This window comes from Corvus moneduloides, chromosome 1 (genome assembly GCF_009650955.1).
Source record: "Corvus moneduloides isolate bCorMon1 chromosome 1, bCorMon1.pri, whole genome shotgun sequence".
In the NCBI taxonomy this organism is placed as follows: domain Eukaryota; kingdom Metazoa; phylum Chordata; class Aves; order Passeriformes; family Corvidae; genus Corvus; species Corvus moneduloides.
The window spans coordinates 55,560,578-55,580,103 of record NC_045476.1 but is presented as its reverse complement, the minus strand read 5'-3'; the positions used below and the strand labels follow the sequence as shown (position 1 = coordinate 55,580,103).

Below are 19,526 nucleotides of genomic sequence, written 5' to 3'. Positions count from 1 at the left end.
AAACACAGAAGTGTTATCATGACTACTAAAGTGGGACAGTGTCTCTCTGAAGAAGAGGCAATTTTTCATTATGGTACAAGCCTTTGCTTCTTTTGCCTTAATCCTCAAGAAAGCTGACACCCTTATGTGTGACATTATCCTTACACCCTTACAGCATTCCTAGGACTATATTTTGGATGATGCCTTCATTCAGTATCTCCCCAAGTGTATAAAAAGAGGGATCCATTTCTGTTTCTCTCCCTGGAAGCACCTTGAAGCTTAATATTTCCTGTGTATGTTAAATTTAGTGCCCAATTATTGTAAAAGCAACAGAGGAGACACAACTGGTGTCTTGCTTGGAGATGGCAAGTGGTTGAAGCTGGTCATACCACCTAGCCAAATCAAAAGGTTTCTTCTTTTGTGAGTTGTGGGAATCCAGAAGTTTTCCCCAAAACTGAAGACAATATGAGCCACATGTATTTTTCAAATGTCAGTTCAGCAAGTTGCATAACTATGAAAAACATACAAATGAGTTTCACATTTCTGCAGAATAATTCACACACACAAAATTATGTGAATACATCATGGTACCAAGTCTTGAAATGCTGAGGTCTGTTCAGAACTCTGGTATTTTCTCTTGCATAAAACAAAGAAAGAGAGCTTTTTTTGTTTGTTTGTTTTGGGGTTTTTTTGTTTGTTTTGGTTTGGTTTTGAAGGCATTTTTTAATTAAAAAACAAAATCCAACAGCAAATACCACAGAAGGTGAACTGGAATACATATTTTACCTTTGTTTCCAATAATCCAAATACTATGTCTACAGCCAGCATAAGAAGCAAGTTTTTTTTCAATTGATATTTTAAATAGTTCTGCCATAACTGATCTTTTAAAGTAGGAGACAAGAGGGGACTCTCAATTTGAGGAAATTTAGGAAAACCATTTAGGAAAACAAGTTTGGATATAAAAGATATTGTGAATGTATCTTAATAATAGTAGCTATACTCCAAAAGAAATAGCTAATTATATTATATCAATGCAAATATTGATGCTTATGGTTAAACAAGACTTTAAAAACATATTTTATATTAAATATTTTTCTATATTATAAATAGAAGGTTGGCTGCTTTTCCATAGGAGATTTGTCTATATACTCAGAAGTCACCTCAGGTTTTAAAAAAAAAGATAATCAGACCTACTGATACTTTGTCTTATTATATATCACATACCAACTACAGACATAGCTTTCAGCATTACAATAAAAAGAGTCTACGAGGTGTCTTCCTTCCCCTATCTCGCTCCCAGAAAACATTTTTACTCAGCAATTTTCACAGCTGGGAAGAGAGTAAGGAAATATTTGAGGACAATTATTTTCAAGTAATTGATAACTCATTTTAATTAAAATATTTCTGAAACTGTATCTGTGCATTTAGTGTGCGTAGAGTGCAGTGCATACTGTGCTACAATGTGGAGTCTTGCAAAATGAAAAAAAAAAATGCATCCATGCCTTGTAAATACATCTTTAGTGGCTGGAAAGTTCTCTTGCACAAATAGTTTTGTGTTGTGCCAGGTGCTGACACCTCTGAAATCTTGCTTGAAGTAGTTTATGGCTCTGTCTAAACTGGGGTAATTGAGCACAGTGGTTTATGCAATGATGAATTGCTCTTTGCATTTACAGGACTCTGTACAGTTGTTAGGTTTAGCACTGCTATGTAAAGCATTAAGCTTATTATGCCCAAAAGAATTAAATTATGCTGAGGCAATTTGATTACTTGTGTCCAAAGGAAGACAAAATTGCAATGAGGTAAAAGCTTGAAGTGAATGTTGTTAACAGTAATGCTTTGTAATTAAAGAAAAATATTTTCTTAGGAATTTTTATTAAATCTATTTTCCCTTTTATTCAGTCCATTTGCTGTCCTTGTAAAAATGTCTTTTGACTTCCAGATGATTCAAAGTATGAAAGCTGATTGCGCTTTTTAACCTTATTTCAGTGTTTATACACACTACACACAATATTGTGTTTACAATCTGTGTCAGAAATTCTGGGTTTGTTTGATTTCTTTCAAAATGTTAAATGATAGACATCTTAGCTCAATTTTTTCTTGAAACACCCAGGTCTCTGAATGAACTGTGATTCAAAAAATATAATAGCACTTACTCATTTCAGTCTGCCAAAATTAGACCCTTCATTAGTCATGAATGGAAGCTGGTTGATATTTCATTAGCATTATTTTTAGTTGAAGCAAATGTAAAACATAGGTTCCTTGTGGTGTTCTGCTAAATGCTGGAGAAGAGAGAAGACTGCTGAAGTAATGAAGCAACACTGGGCAAATCAATAGATTCCTGCAGAAACAGGTTATTCAAAATCAGCACCTTGCCTTCAGAAACAGGTAGTGATGCAGTGATGGCAAGTGCTGTCTCATGGGCAGCCTTCGCAGCACAGCTATTCTCAGCAATATATAATTTGATAAGCATTTTCATCTCAGCACAATTTAGCATATTTATTCCTTCATAAGTTTTAATTCCCCTTAAGAGGAATGATCCTATCAACATAAAGAGGTCATAAGGATTGCTGCATGACCAGATTAACCTCTCTTTGACTTCATTGCCTCCAAGCTTTAGATCAGTTCTTGATTTTGGAAACAGTTTGTGTGCTGTTTCCAAGCTACTCTTTCCAATTTATTGACATATACTATACTTATTTACACATTATATTTATTTATCTATTGTTTTATTTCTTTCTATTAGTATTTATAGGCCCATTCCCACCATATAGCCTGATTCCATGAGAATAACATTACCCAGACACTATATTTTAGGGTTTTTCTCTCTCTTCATTTTTGTAACTTTATATTTTGTAACTAGTTAGTTGTACTATACTTAAAACAAATTCACAAGGGTATTAATAGTGATCTCTAGCTTTCTTCACAAAATGAGGAGAACAAGCAGCTGTTAATAACAGCGCTGCTTGCAGAACCCGAGCCATTGGAACTTCCCCTAAGACTAAAGCGATACAGACTTGTGAATCTTAGCTTACTGTTAGAGAAGTTTTAAAATTATTCCTATGATGCTTGAAAAGATAGATGTGAACTTCCTGTTGTGGTTGCCCTCTGAAGTTGCTTACAACAATCCTAGACCCTCATGCTTTCTCATTGCCTCTGTTGAGCTTGGAATACCTGATTCCTGGAGGTCCTATCAGGAGAACTGAGAGGGAGCACTGATTTTGTTTCCATCCAGGATGAAAATATGGAACGAAAGAAAACAGGTGTGACTTGGGATTTTGCCTAACCAGGGTTTATGCAGCATGCTTATGCTTTGAGACCTGCTCAATAGTTTTTTTAATTAGTGCTGTTGTTATCTGTGTGCTCGCTTGCGACATAACCGCGTAAGAGCAATGATTCCTTAACAACGCTTTCCTGGGAGCTCTTATGTTTTGTGTTGTTTTTCCAGACAGTAACAAGAGTTCTTCAGAAGAAATATGATAATGGAGTATCAATATATTGCTACTGGGTTGTGATCTTGTTAATACCTGTATTGTTGCTAATTGTGTTTGTATTTGTAATATGGTACACTAAGGAATGTAAGGTATTCCATAACTGTTAGATTTTAGGCAAGATGTTCAATTTAATTCTGACTTTTCAAGGCCCAGATTCTTAGGATAATTCAAATCTGTATATTAATTATTATGCAGAATATAAAATGATGTCTATTTATTTAATCTGGATAGCTTCAATTGGAATAATTAACACAAGGGACATGTGCCTGAGATTCCATTCAAAATCTGAGCCTGAATTTTGTTGTAGTCATTGTGCATGGTACTACATAAACCCCGGGCAAAAAACAAATTTATATCCATTTTGAGTAGAACTGGATCCAAAACTTTTATTTATGTATGAGATTCACTTATTTCAGAAAATCCACAGAGCACTAATCCTGACTTTGTTTCAGTTGACATTGAAAAAAGAAAGAAAATATTGCAATGCTTTTTAAAGAGTTTACTCCAAAGACTAGAAACGTTAAGCCATGCTCAAATGAAGGGATTTTCTTCTGTAGAATAAACTTAAAGATGTGGAAATGTTAATTTTTTCTAGCAAGTCTGAATTATTACTGTTTCCGTTCAAACCAAATAAATAATTTTTCTTATTCTCTGCCACCTTTCTTTTTCACCTCTAGAAAAATAAGAGTCTATATTTAAGAACATGTCCCAACTTACACACTAAAACTGCAATTTTCCATTGTGTTTACAAGTCACAATGATTTATATCTACTAATTTCAACAGTGTGTTTGTCTACTAACACAGTAAGTGTCACAGTAGGTTAAACTGCATGTAAGCATTTTCATAAGAATTATTAAAACAAAAAGTACTTGTTTCCATTGCATCTCATATCACTTCCCAATTATTCAATTTAGACATCCTGGGCATTTTCTTGAAGAATATAATTTTATTTCAGTATGAAATCAATTAAAGACAATATTTCTACTTCTGGATTTTCTACTTGTTTTTCTCCTGTTGCTTGTTTTCCCCGTGCCTTCAAAATAACCAAAGTTGTGTGTGATTTCATGAATGTGTCTTTGTGTAATATACAGCTGCAGAAGAAACAAAACAGATTCTGATGAGGGGTGAGGGAGGTACTTTCAATGACTAATGTGTTTGGCTTTGTTTTGTTGCCTGTCTGCTCAACAGCAAGGCATTAGATAAAAGAAAGCAATAAAGGAAGACTTTAAAATGTGAGATAGAAAGGTACAATAATGATACCAGTACTGGTACAAATTACCTCTTCAAAGCTATATTGAATATTGGGTTGATTGGGATAAGGGTGCTGGGCAGGAACACAACATAGAAAAGTCAGTAATCCTCAGATCGGGGAAATCACAAACATCAAAAATCCTGCAACTAGCTGGAGGCTTGAAAAGAAAGAAGTTATCAAAAATGTGCCATTGATATCAGTTCAAAAGAACAGGATGATTTTTTGTTTGCTTTCTTTTCAATGGTGGGATTTGCTCACAAAGAGGATTTATTTACTTATTACTTTTCCTAAAGGCTTTTCACCTTGCAAAAGTAATATAAATTACTTTGTTTCTAAAGCCCTGTGTCAGCACAAACACGCTGTGACAAGTTCCCCCAAGGAAAGTCCTGTAGGGTCCAAATCCCAGCTGAAATTCCTGAGTGAGCCATGCTGAATGTTTGCTACCTGACTGCTGGTCGGAGTGACTGGATTGCAGAATACTGACTTGAAAGGTAGAAAAGCCTGAGGATCTGTACATCTGGCAGTACAGGTGGCTGCTCATCAAACCAAGGAGCACCATCGGAGATTTATTTTGAACCCTATCACTCCTTACAAAAGTATGGTGAAATTGCAGAAATAACATTGATTATCATTGATTATCTTCTATTGACTTTATATTCATTACTATCTCCTCCTGGACCTCATTTGGACTACCAGCCTCGAGCAGTTTGTAACTGATCCTGCAGGTCAGCTACCCTGATGCACAGCACACGCTGACTTTCCTGCCTACTGATGTTTCTTCTTCCAGTGTAAACTGGAGTATAGGAAATAAATATAGAAGAAGAGAGAAAATTATATTGAGTTGCAGCTCACCTTATTCCACAACAGAATGCAAGCCTCCATCTACACCCAGGCTCAGGGTCTAACAGCACCTGCAGTTTGGATGAACCATTAATTTCAGCAGAAGCAGCATGATGCTCTGTTAAGTAGGACAGCCGCTTCTTCTCTTGAACTGGAGTGATTTCTGGGAATGACATAGGTTGGATATTAGATAACCAACATGAAACCCATAGTTTTCTAAAAAAAAATACTCATTTTCTTCCCATATCACCATTGCAATAGTTTCAGTTACAAAGAAGAAGAGGCATAGTGTCACCAGCTTGCTGTCCTGATTATTTTCTTGAGCATCAAGCTTGAAAAAGATTGAGTTGTTTCCATCTGTGTGCCTCTGTACATCTGTTAAACTAAATAGATTGAAGGGACTGAGAAATACTATTAGATGAAACACTGATTTCTGTGCTTTTTAAACATGGAAATTACCTAGCTACTCAAAAATAATGTTTTTTTCCATAAAGAAAACACAGATGACTTAGAATAGGGAGTACTGTTCAAAGCTTATTCTTTAAGTTATGTCATCCTTATCAAGTATTTCAGAAAACATATATTATGTCTGCTGTTTGGATACAGGCAAATATATTATCAGTGTGAAAGAACCTCAAATAAATGAATGCAATATATCAAATACTACCAATAGTAGGTGTTCTTACACCATGTGAATACCGAGAAACTACATAAAAAGCCTAGTTTTAATAATAGTAACTCAACAGCAAAAAGGATATAATATTATTTCCTTTCCCTCCCCCATGACACACTGTGGCTTAAACCAGAAGCGCTTATTTATTTATGGAAAGTTCTGCTCTGGGTTTGCAAACAGCTTGGTGTAGGAAATTACTGTTTTATCTGACTGAATGTTCAGCAATATAAATCACTGTATGATAGTTTGATCCATATATATGTGTGTGTGTATATATATATATACACATATATTACACATATATATATATATATATATATATATATATATATATATATATATATATAAAATGCAGCGTTAGTAAGCTTGGAGAGGGTCACAGGAGGTTGTTTTAGCCACTACAAGTCTAAAGGACCTAGAGCATCATCTCCACATTTAATGCCACTCATCATCCTGTGTGGATTATGTCAGGATAGAGACTATTTGGCTGCTTATGGATAGAATGCATGTAGATATTAAAGGAACAAACTCAGCAAAGTCAGAGCATCAATAACTATAACAGGAGTAAAATGACACAAACGTATCTGAAATTCTTGTTATTTTCATTCTATAAAAGCAGTTCAGGTGACCTGCAGCCATGATTTTAAGGTAACCATACTTCCAACCATCAGGAACGGTACTATTTTAGGCTTAAAATCCTAAACTGGCAGTTTTCTTTATTCTGCTCTGTCTACAGTAGAAAAATTTGAGATGAAGGGCAAAAAAACCCACTGAACTGTGTTTCTTCCATCTGTATAGTTACAAAGGGAAGGAAAACACACAGGTATCTACAAGGTCCTGCCCTGATCAAGATAATTACCTCATTGTGTCCATTATAAATGTTGTCATGACTTTGGTTCAAATTTTGTCCTGAAACAATGGAGACCACAAAATATGTATTTGCTACTTATTGAGAATGTTATGGGAATAACATAAATATTTCATACCAGGGTAGCAATACGTCTTTAACAAATATTATCTAGCCATAACATTCTGGCACATGGATTGCTGAAAGAATTGTTATTGGGGAGAAGTTCTGACAGGAAGACTAATATCCCAAAGTAAATTTGTTTTCAAGTCTCCTTTTAGAAAGGCTTTCTTTTTTCAATTTATTGTAGAAGGATCGTGTGATGGGAGAGGTGGAGGTTTCCCTGTGGGTGCCTTTTACTGAGGGCTTCACTGAGGAATAATTATTGTAAATTCACAATATGCTCTGTGGAGCCAAAAGACACAAGAAGATTCTGTGGGGACAAGCTGAAGATTATTCCCATATCATTCCCTTTCTCTGTCCAGTTTTTGGACTGGCTAATTCTAGAACATGAGTGTGAAAGGCAGCATCTATCTAGGAAATTAAGTAGAGTTTAGATGTTAGCAATGACCCAGATACTGCAGCTCAGACATACATACACTCTTAAATTTGTAGAATCCCTTGAATGGCTCGCTGCCACTGTAATTACTGGCATGAAAAGCTTTAAGAAATTTCTTTATAATGTAACAACATATTGATCACTAGATCTTACAGTGACCTTTCTAAATGAACTATTACAAGATAATAGCTTCCATGCTTGTATGAGCTACTAGTGGAAATCAATAATTTTCTTTTTTGTCTCTTTTTTCAGATTTTTTTAATGTCTTCTTTTTGGTCCCAAATTTCTCCATATCCATAGCTAGTTTTCTCTTCCGTAACTATGTCTTTTAACTATTGGCTTATTGTTATTTCTGGATTTCCTTATTTGCTGTGCTTATTCTCCTTGCTTTTCAACAGTTTTATCTTCCTGTATTATTCTGATTGTATTTCTAGGAAAGTATTGCAGGAATCCCACTTTTAGAAAGTAAGACTTAAACATTTCTGTGACTCGGATAAACTGTCACAAGACTTTTTTGTTATTAAACATCTAAAGATTGTATAGAGATGCTTAATAACTTCTATCACTTAAGGAGTGAATAAATGCACTAAAAACAACACAGCATTGTCTTATTATTTAGCACATAAAACACTATGCCAGATATCCTGATCTGATGGAATTAGGGACCCAAACGCAACGTAGACTCAATTCACTTCATATTATTACAACTATTTGTATTTTTAGTAGGTATAGTAGGAATGTTTACCAGGAAAAGAACAAAAAGAAAAAGAAAATAGAAAATTTGACAGAGTTGTTGTATTTCATTCAATAAGATAACTTCAATAACTGAAGTAACCTTCAGCTGCAACTCCTGATTATTTTAGGCTCGAGGTAGAAACAAACACAGGAATTACTTTTTTCATCTTTGGAAACTCCCTTAAAACATATTACACTGGCCTTGGGACATTATGCAGACCACAGGCCACCTTAAGGCAAGCCTGAAGGCCAGCTGAAAGGTTCAGATAGACCAACGTGCAGCTGCTTGTCTTTCTTAACATAGATGAGATCTTCTCACCCAATTTCTGTGCTTACTGTTTGGTTTCTTTTCAAAGCCTACTCTACTTCAAAATACTGTCATATGTTCCTCGAAAGGACTATCAACTACTTTTGAAGGATCATCTATCATGCTGCACATTACTAGGGAAACCCCCACTCTTAACTCTGTAAACTGAAAGAGCCCAGATTCAAATTTACCAAGTGTGGACTCAGGGAATTCTTATAAAAGGAATCCTGGATGAAAAATCAATGTTGGCGGGAGTTTCGCTGCCTCTAGGCCATCCCTTTTGGTAAGTCTTCCTTATGAAAGAAGCCATGAACTGGCTCTGATATACACCCTCAGAAATAACAAGCAGTATTTTATACCTCTGAAATGAGCAACTTTTAATCTCTGGCAGATAGTTTAGATAACAGACCCATGGACTATTTAGGGAAAATGGTAAACTTCTAAAGCTTCGTGGTACCTTGATGATGCAATCTATTGAAGTGTCAGGATGATAAGAGTATTTGTGCAAAACACTGAAGAAACAGTTCTGACACTATTGTGCTGACATTACCAGAATTGCTAAGAACACTGACTTGAAAAACTGGCAATGTGCAGGTTTCAAAGCTGGTTTAATCTAGTGTTTCTAGAAGATTAAAATCATGCACTAAAAACAAGCACTTCTTTCTAAAAGAAAAAGTTCTTTTATTGCAAAGAATGCCCATGATAGCTCTTATCCACTCCAGTATTTTATTTGTCATTTATTTACAATGTTATATATATACAGTCCAAAATATAAATTATAAATGAGGCAGCATTCCTTAGAAGAAACAGAACAGCATTTTTCCCCACTGGACGGATAGTTTTCTAATTCAGTATCTTCATTATTCAGTATCTTTATTATTGTAAACAGAAAAGTATTTAAAGGAAATTCTGAACTGCAAAAGAACACACTAGACATTGGTCTGTGGTTCTTTTGTTCATGTATAACAGAAAAAAAATTTAAGAGACAGCTTCTGCATATCTGCGATTGTTAAAATCTTACTTTTCAGACAACACCCAAGGCTCTACACTGAAGCTGATGCTAGATAACTAGTTGTGAAGATTAACATGCAAGTCACTATAACTGAGGAGCTAAACATCTATCTTGCATGCAGGGCACACTGATCAGAAGGCTTTCAGAAGGCTCATTACAAGCAAGTGTTAAATACAAAAGTTAGTTTGTGAGCCAGACAGAATTCAGAGAACCAGAGATAATAAGACTATAAAGATGATATGTAGCTAGCAACAGTTGTGGCTTGCTTAGGGACACATGTAAACACAGTCTGGTTAGGACACTTAACAGGATAAATGTGGAAAAAAATAGAAAGGATAAAGCAAACAATACATCAGATGGTTTGTGGGCAGTTTTCAGTACATGCGTGTTCTCTGTTAATGTTAAGAAGAAATAACAAGCCATGACTACTATTTGCAGAATGAAAGCATTCAAGTTTTTCCCACTGAAAAGATACCTGCTCCTGTTACCCCTTCTCCAGTGTTACTGTTTGTTCTATGTAATGTGGCAGCTGTCTGGATGCATGCTGGCTTTAATTCTTCAAAGGCAGTTGTTTCCCTACTTTCCTGCCCTGACAGACACACTGTTTCCTCTCTTCACTTCCTCAGGTGTCTCAATTAGAGATGAAATTAAAAAAAATTATTGTTGGAATGACATAAAATTGTAGTCACTCTGAATGGGAAAATATGTTAAAGGTCTAAATTAAAAAGCCTATAAAAATACAATTGCTCAATGAGAAACAGTCTCTAGGAGTAAGCCCTGAGCAGGTTACCTGGGGAGGCTGCAGTCTCCTTGTGACAGAAGGCTGCAAATGATGGGTAGGGCAATTAGCTGTCAGGGATGACACAGATTCAGCTCACTATGCTTTAGAGAACTATGGGCTGAATGAATAGCTGCATTTTGTATCATGTCAATGAAAATAACTTGAATGAAACTAACACAGACCACAATTTTATTCTCAAGCAGGCTATTTCCTGAGCAGGTATTAAAATCACTGTATTGGGCTTTCTTGTTTGTTTGTTCTTGTCTATTATTAATTATATTTATATATATATATATATGTAACTATATATTAATTATATATATGTTTGTGGAAACCTCTCTGTGTAATTATGTAGATCTCATATGGGTTTTAGCCTTGGTCTTTGGCCTTTAGATATCTGTGCATCTATTTGCTATTTTTGTTATATTCTTCTCTTTGTATACCCACTAGATTTGGTAGGAAGTCCCACTAAAATGCGAAATAACACAATTGCCATTGATACAATACCTGTAGCCTGTCTTAGTCATGGTAAGGTTTTGTAAGGTTAAATTAAAATACATGACACCTAATTTTGTTTATCAAAATTAGCTCAGGTTTCTTTTCACAGAAATTAAACTCTGGCATGGAAACAGCATTGTCATGTCTAATTTATATCATTTTTTTTACTCATTAGTCTTACTTTGTGTATACCCTTTCCCCTTAATGAGAGCAGAAAGAAAATTTGCAGCCTACTGAGTCAGCCATCATAATTGTAAGCTTGTTTCAGGATCTCTCAAACCACAGGTTTTGTTAAAATTATAAGCCAATAGAGCAACAAAGCCCTGTTAATAAATAGAGTGCAGTAGTGTTTTTAAAGCAGAAGTAAAATGATCAGCTCTTTATGTATTTGTTATGTGTATAAGAGAACACCACAACAACGTTGTGTTTGTGGTGCCGCTGGATCATATGCTGCCCACATTTGCTGATTGTCGTGGTGATTTATTGTTGTGACCAAAACTTCCCTGCTTCTGCATACGAGTGATTGTACGCGATTTGGCACATGTATGGCCAAAAGCATCGCAAATGTTTTCTGAGGTTAAATCTGTATTAGTAAATTTAACAAGTGCTATGGTTGTTAAAATAACCATTGGTAGATTTAAATTGTTAGAATCATCCTTTAGACAGCTTCAGCATGTTCCCACATGATTCCCAGGGGCAGTTCAGGGTCTAGCCCAGGGCAGTGGCTGTTTGCAGTTTGCAGGCAATCACTTTAGTTTGGAAACTAAGAAAATATTGTAGTGTGGATCTGATTCCTCATGTGCCAGCGGGCCTCAGCGGCAGGGAAGGGTGCTGGGAACATAATGTATTTGTTGATCCTGGTGGTTTGACTGTAAGAAACATCATGCAGTACATGCAAAACCAGTAATTTTCTTTTAATAGGTTTGTAGTTGCAGACGTAACTCTTTGTGTATTCATGTGACAAACATAAGCTCACTCCATCAAGAAGGAAGGAGGGGAGGAAGAAGGAGTGGCTGTCAGTCATACAGGTGTCTAACTGCTGGGGTCTTGGTTAAGAGGTTCTCTTGGGTCATCCTGACTTGCCCTTGGGAAGAGATGACTTGTTATCACTGATTGATTTATGCCTTCCAGTACTTGACTGGGAGTGGATTATGCTGGATTAAAATAATGAGCGGTTCTTTACTTTTCAGGACAAAAACAAAGGTCCTTGGGCATAATAATGGAAGACTATTTTAGCTATATAATAAAATTTGCTTTGAATGCTTCTGGATAAAAGAGGATTGATGAATGTTTTAGGCAGGCAATTTTCATTCAAGTTGCTTGCTATAGCTGTATAGCTCTTCAGAACTTTTTGGTTTGAAAAAAGAGTTCTCTTGAACAAAGAGGCAGTTTCTGTATAAATTTGTGCTCTTCTACTTGTTTCTGCATATGAGAAAAAAACCTCAGAATACTAATCAATGTACTGACTTTTACACTTTATAATAATATTGTTCCTTTATCCCTGTACTTAGAGGTGCAATATGCTTTTTATTTTATATATCATAAGATTTGAGCAGAATCATGATCCTGCCTTACAGATGATTCTTACTAATTGCCCAAACTTTTTCCAAGTCGAAAAATCTTGAACACAGTCTTTAAATGTGGTTTTCATCTACTCAAGAATTTTTTTGGGGCTCTGTTGGAACAATTCAGACTATAGATTACATTGGATTAGTGCAAGTCAATGAATTTAAAATAATTAAAACACCATTATTAACCAAGACCTATCAGCAGGAACCACTATGTGAGGATTATATTCTACTTGCCCAAATACTAATTATATTTCATATTTTTCATCCTTTATATGGCTCTTCAACTTCTGGAAATGCTCCCTAAGTTAAATACTCAATAGAAGCTGGGCGTGATTTTAAACACTAACACATCAGCAGCACCTGCAAGGGGAGTGGGGAGGCAGGTGTCTGAATGGGAGAAAAGAAAAAGAATGTGGTGGTTCTGTCCTATGTTGACAAAAATATAAATAGAAGGGTGGGGGAGGGGGAAGTTTCTTGTCAATCCCATTTTCCCATTAAAACTGTAGACAGTTCAATTAGTACCTGCAAATGAGGCTTCTCTAATATTAGTCTCATTACTGATTTTCTTTTTTCTCTATATAATTACTTCTGTTTAAGTTTTAAAAAGTGGGGTAGAATCTCCTTCAACAATCCTTGTTTCTCACTGTGATATATTTGTATGACCTTCCCAGTCACCAAAGAATCTGTATACATGTAATTTGCTGACTCTCATTCAACTTCCACAGATGATTACTTCCCTGAAATGGGTAGGAAGAGACTCATCTGAGTTGCCATAGATATTCTTTCATAGCAGAACACAGAAAATAACAGCTAAATCAGCAGTAGTTCTGTATATCCATAAAACCTGAGATGCATAAATCATGGTTTAAAATCACAATCTTCTTTCCATGTCTCCAGGGAAGGAGGAAAGAAATCACAGATAAGCAGACTAGATTTCTTCTGTGTTATTTGCACTGCAAACAGCTAGAACAAGTCAGCACATAGAATTAAGCTGAGGGAAGGAAAATTTTGGCCATGGATAGAAAGAGTAGGATAAAAGCTAGAAATGAGTCAGAGATGACCCTAAGATAGCAAGCAATGTTTATAATTCTTATAAATTCCTCCCAAATGACAAGATTTTTGTTGGTCTCATGGTGACCCTGTGAAACTCCAGCCCACTCAGGAATTTCTGTGTGTTTAGTAAAAGTCCCCTCTTCCAAATAGCCCCTACCATAGGAAATGATTGAAGGGCCAGGAGACAGAAATTAGGAGGGAACTGTTCAGGGTAGGAGATGCAGAAATGGGGCAGAACGTGGAATTGTGTGGAAAAAAACTATACAGCTCATTTTGGAGCTAGGGCAGCAGGTGTGACTGCTGACAAGTGAGAGCTCTGGAAGTTTCAGAGGATAACAACTCCAAGGCATACTGGGTACTGGACCTCACACACGCTGGGGATGGGGAAAGGCACAGCTTATTAGATGCACAAACATATTTTTCTTAAAAATCTCATCGATTGGCACCACAATTCATATCTACAAGGGCAAAAAATGCTGGATTTGAGTATGAGGAGAAAAGTGATTGCTAGTGGTTTGAGAGAATTTATTACAGGAAGATGTGTTCTTTGGTTTAGACCTAGTAAAACACCTGGGTAGTAGCCTAAAGATAAAATGAGAAGAGATGAGAGCACTATATGCGTGAAAGTGATCTCCATAGGAATTAAACCTTTTTTAATTGTCCACATTATGACATTAACCACAGTCATCCTTTGCAAGACCAAACATGTAAAACATGACAAAATACTAGTTCAAAAAAGAAAAATAATAAAAAGTCCAACAAAAACATACACTGTAAAGGAGGTTTTAAGATTGCTGAATCATGGTTGTATAGTTTTTCTTGTTTTACACTCAATATGAGGCAAGATCTCTACTGTACCCAAATTATCAAGTAGAAAATACTGAGACAGTGCATTAGGCAAAGAGACAGTAAGAATGTCAGAGGAGAACAGATTTGCAAAAGTTGTGGGTAATTTTTAGAATTTTTTAGTTAACTGCCTAAAATGGACATTTTCCATGCATTCTGCAATTCTCTGTGTGCTGAACATCTGAAATGTCATACTTGCTGTTAAATAGGTGGCTGCCCCATTGGAGTGGATTTCTAACAACAGGCTGTGGATTGGATTGCAGATGTACAGAAGATGCCGCTTCTGCCTAGCAGCATGAATTTACCTTACTATTTCCAAATTAGGGAGCTAACAGTAACCACAGTACCTCGCTGGTGCCATGCAATTCCCATGGCCACAGAAGGGAATTGGAAGATGAAGTCCCTCATGGGAGGCTACTTCCTTGTTCATGTAACCCTCAGCAGATTTGGAGCCAGCAAATAAGAGTGTAAGTACGGGTGTCTCTCTGCTATCTAGGTAGCACAAGAGATCAAGAAACAATTGTGATCTTGAAGCCAGTGGAAAATAAGAAGTCTTTGTTCAATCTCACAGTGAATGAATAAAAGACTGGAAGCAATTAAATTAAAATTAGAAGAGGAGCCATGAACAATGATTGTAAGCTTTCAACACAAAGATAATGTAAATGAAGAGAAGAATGAAAGCAGATCAGCAATTTATGTTGTATGGATTGATCACAGCCCACTTGTGTTGACAGAGAAAGAAACCAATGAATACTAAGAGGTTGGGGATGATAAGAGCACTGAAAGGGACTGGGAAATTTAGGCTGGAAGAAACTGAGTGCTTCCATAGATGGATGTGTATGGAGTGAAGAAAGTGTGTGAATTTCCAGTTTCAGCCCTAAAATCAAAAGAAGAAAGGGGTTGGAAAAGAGAAGGAAGTAAGACATGTACAGTATTACCTGCTTGTTTTTTCTAGGATGCTGGTGTGATCTTGTGAAGAGAGATGAGAGTGAAGCGGAAAGGGACAGAGGAAAGAAGCTACCAAAAAGTTGGTGTCCTCTGCAAAAATGTTTGGTCAGAAAGTTGGCAGGACTGTGACTGCAAGACATTGACCTCATAAGGCATAAGGTCCTCTTACTATATTTTCCCAAATATGTTGTATTCTGAAGACCTATTTCTGCAAAACATCATTTGACAAATCCCTGGCATCTGACAAGCCCATTAGCATCGTTGAGGTTTAGTCAAACTAATGTTATCTGCCTGTTGTGGCTCCAGTGTACTTTGCCCCTGGCATAGGATGGCAGGGAACTAAACCCGAGCAATTCAGCTGATAACCGAGGGCGCCCTATGCTGCCTAGTGCCGGACCCAGCGGGGCACGGCCCGCCCAAAGGGACCCCGCGGCCGCCGCTCCGGGGAAGCCGCTGTGCCGCGGGACGGGCGCCGCGCTCAGCCCCAGCTTTTTGCCGTACGATAGCACCGGGGCCACCGCTATCTCTTCCGTCGGCAGAGCGGAGCCGAAACGCCCGTGTAACCGGGGCTCCAGCAGCAGCGAAGCAAGGGGCGAGCCTCCCGCCGCTGGTGCGATGCTGACAGCTCGGCCAGCCCCTGCGGACGGGCAGCCAGAGCAGCACCACGGACACTGCCTCGGCCTCCCGCCCGCTGGGCGCGGGTGGCTGCGGGGGGAACCGCACCGCGGGGCCGGGGTCGAGCCCGCAGCTGCGGTCGCGCTCCGGCGGCGGGGCAGGGCCGTCCCCACGGGGCGCGGGTGCGTCGGCAAGGGAGGAGAAAAGGGTGCTCTTCCCGACTCTCGTCTCAGCCGTGACCGCGAGCAACCTGTGTTTACACAGGGCGATTCCCGGGCTCTCAGGTTTAGCGCTGAGAGAAAATTTATTGCGGTTATTCCAGGGGAGAGAAGAGCTCTGATGCTTGCTGCAGTGGCGGCGAAAGGGATCGGAGGGAGAGAACGGGCGGGGGAGCGACGGCGGGTCAGAGCGGCACCGGGGCTTTCTCGGACGGTTTTACTAGTCAGCAATCTGGCAGTAACTTTCCCATGCAGCTCCTTTCCTTTGAAACAAGTGTTTAGCCTAAAATGTCAGTGTAATAACTCAGAGATTCATCACCTAATGAGCCGCGGCCTCGGTCACTGAGACCCGCCGTTTCTCCCAGTCGCTCGGCGAGCGACAACCTTGCCCTCAGTGATTCCCGTTCTGTCCCCAGGTGTCCTGCTGTCCTTGTCCTCGGTGGAGCCCGGTGCCTTTGCGCTTCTCCCCCACTAACCCCCTATTTTGGGCGGTCGCGTGTTATTTTGGGTTTCTCTGCTGGGGCGACTTGCGGCTGTGACGGGGTCAGCGCAGCGGAGACTGGAAGCGGGAGGGGGGGGGGGAAGGGGGCGGGTAGTGACAGACACGGGCCTCACTGTGACACTGAGCTGGTGTCATTTGTCTTTCAACCTGAACGCTGTGATTTTTTTCCCCCCACGACTATTTTCTGTTATTGGGGCTACATGAGCGCTCGGAGCTGACCTTCCTTCTCACTGGCCGCGGGAGCCCCCCTCGCATCGCTCCCCGGCCACCAGTGGCTCGGGGTTTTTCCATCTCCCCATCCCATCCCCACCCCACCCCCATCCCGGAGCGCTCCCGCCGCGCTCCCCCCGCCGCCGCGCGGGTCCTCCCTCTCCTCGCGTGACCTTCCCAACATGGCGGCGCCGCCGCCCCTGCCCCCTCCGCCCCGCCGCCGCCGCGAGGGGCCTCCCCGGCGAGGGGGCGGTGGCGGCTGTCAGCCGGGCGGGGCGGGACCCGGCCGGGAGCGGGCGCGGGGCCGGGCCGGGCGGTGCGGGGCGGTCCCGGCGCCGCGCACTCTGACAGGCGCTCGGCCAGCAGACGGCGGCCGCGCCGGGGTGCAGAGCCCGCCGCGCACCCTCCCACCGCCGCAGAGGAGCCGACAGGGAGACGGCGTCGCCTCGGCGGGGAGACGCGGCGCGAACGGCGCTGGAAAGCCCCGACCGCCCCCATACCTGTGCCCTCCAGGGGCGGTGAGTGGGTGTAGCCGCCGCCGATCACCTGGGATCCCGCCCCGCAGCGCCTCCGCCTCCCGTCCTCGCCCGCCCGGGGAAGGTGCCACCGCCACTGCGAGCGAGCGAGCTCCGGGCGGCCGCGGGCAGCAGGAGCGGGGCCCGCGGGCGGAGCAAAGCGAGGGCGGCGGCGCCGGTGGGGCTCTCCCGCTCCCAGCAGCCGGGGCGAGGCGGGCAGGAGGGGCGGCGGCCCCCGGCCGGCGGCGCCCCCGGCGCGGGGCGCTAGAGCCGCGGCAGGATGAACCCCAATGTCACCTACGCCAGCCGCAAGCGGCGGAAACCTGTGCAAAAAATGTAAGCGGCCCCGCGGACGGGCGGGAGGCCAGGCGAGGTGGGGAGAGCGAGCGACGGGCTTCCCGGAGACGCGCCGTCCTGCGGCGCACCGCGCCGCGGGGGCCCGGCGGGGGCGGCCGTGGGGCGGTGCGGTGCAGGGCGCCCGGGGGTGCTGGTGCCTCGGGGTGCCGGCAGGATTGTTACTGCTTTTAGAGTTTTTCTCCTCCACCCCGAAAAAAGAAGAAGGAGGGAGCGTCGGGGTGCGGAGGGTCGCGGCGGTGGAAGGGGGGAGCGGTGCCGGCAGCGCGGCGCAGCCGGCTGACCTAGATTGGGAGGCATCTGAGGTGACGGCTCCGCGCGGTGGCTGCGCTCGCCCCCCCGGGGCGGGTGCCGCGCTCCCCGCTGCGCATCCGCAGCGCTCCGCACCGCGCGGCCGCCGGCCCGCTCAGGTGTCTCTGCGGAGAGCGCGGGGTCGGAGCCGGGAAAGGCTTGGCCGGTTCCCACCGTTTAGGGCCTGCCTACGAGGACTGAAATGTGATGCGTTTATTTGTGTAGAGGCAAAGAAACCCATGTGCAGTAGACCAGTCGAAAGAGGGGGAAAATAAAAAAGCTTGGCTATATGGTGGCTTTTTGTTAATTAATGTATATTTTTGAAACTGTGGGAACAGCTTAGTGCCGGAGTAATTTTGTATGATGCACCTGCTTTAGGTTTGCATCCTAGGTTTTATATCCTTCACTAAAACGTTGCTCTCATGAGGGGAATTTTTAGGCTAGCGGAGATGCTTAACTTGCACTTTCAACTGAAAGTCAAGAATCTATAGGTCATAAAAAGTAGCAAAGGTAAACTACTGAGTTGCAAGAAAAACAAGCCAAGCTCAAAAAATCCCTGTGCATTTCTGTGGGTTACTTCTGTAGATGTAAAATAACTCCAAGGACTAGAAAAGCATTAAAGCAAAAAATGAAAAAATATTTGATGAAATTATATTGTGAATGATACGTTTTTAGATTCACAGCAGACAACTGTCTTGGGGCAAAGGGAATTAGCTTGAGTGCTTGCTTCTTTAAGGTTGGAGTTGTTAGAATGAATGCATGTATATAGTTTGGGGTTTTTTTACCCCACAAATTAGGAAAAAAGGTCTAAAAATGTATTTTTTTTTTTAATTCCCCTGCTAGAAAATGCATTAATTATGAAGAGACCAATGTCTGCTTTTTTGACCGTTCATTTCCAAATAAAAAGGTAAAGGTACCTAATTAAATTCACACTTCAGATTTGGATTTTTAAGAATGAAATCAGTGTTTGTTCATGAGGAAGTGAAATGTATTGGTGACATTTGTAGCCTACTAATAGCTAAAGGCAAATGGTTCTGATTGTGAAAGGGTGAGGTATTCTGCCTTGCTGGTGAGATCGCTTAATGTCTGGCTTGTTATTAAATTTTGGTTAGCCTTAGCTAGAGGATGTGAAACCTTCTTGTTTAACCTTACTGTAGTGTCTGTGTAAGTAATCCTTTCCCCTGTATCTTCTTGTTGTGTAAGTTGGCTGAACTGCTGTGATTAGTTGAAGTTGAAGCTTCATTACTAATGGGAACTATTTTTCTATCAAGGGACTTTGCCTTAGGATCAGAGGGAAAAGTCTCTTCTCAGAATAAAAGTATTCATATTGAAACAGTTTGTTCACCTGTAATTGAAGTGGAGGCTGATTATTAACCCACCTTGCTTGGATTACTGGAAATTATTTTTATGTAAGACATTTATCTTGCT

General features: G+C 40.7%; 1 protein-coding gene across 1 annotated transcript in view; it reads left to right on the top strand.

Annotated features, from left to right (window-relative positions):
- The first annotated feature begins 17,614 nt into the window (after positions 1 to 17,614).
- The window catches only part of AHR (aryl hydrocarbon receptor), a 62,645-nt gene continuing 60,733 nt past the window's right edge, over positions 17,615 to 19,526 (top strand). Inside the window, exon 1 of the mRNA XM_032110433.1 lies at positions 17,615 to 17,789. Coding sequence (XP_031966324.1) covers positions 17,734 to 17,789 — 56 coding nt within the window. The 5' untranslated portion in view covers positions 17,615 to 17,733. The remainder of the gene's footprint in view (positions 17,790 to 19,526) is intronic.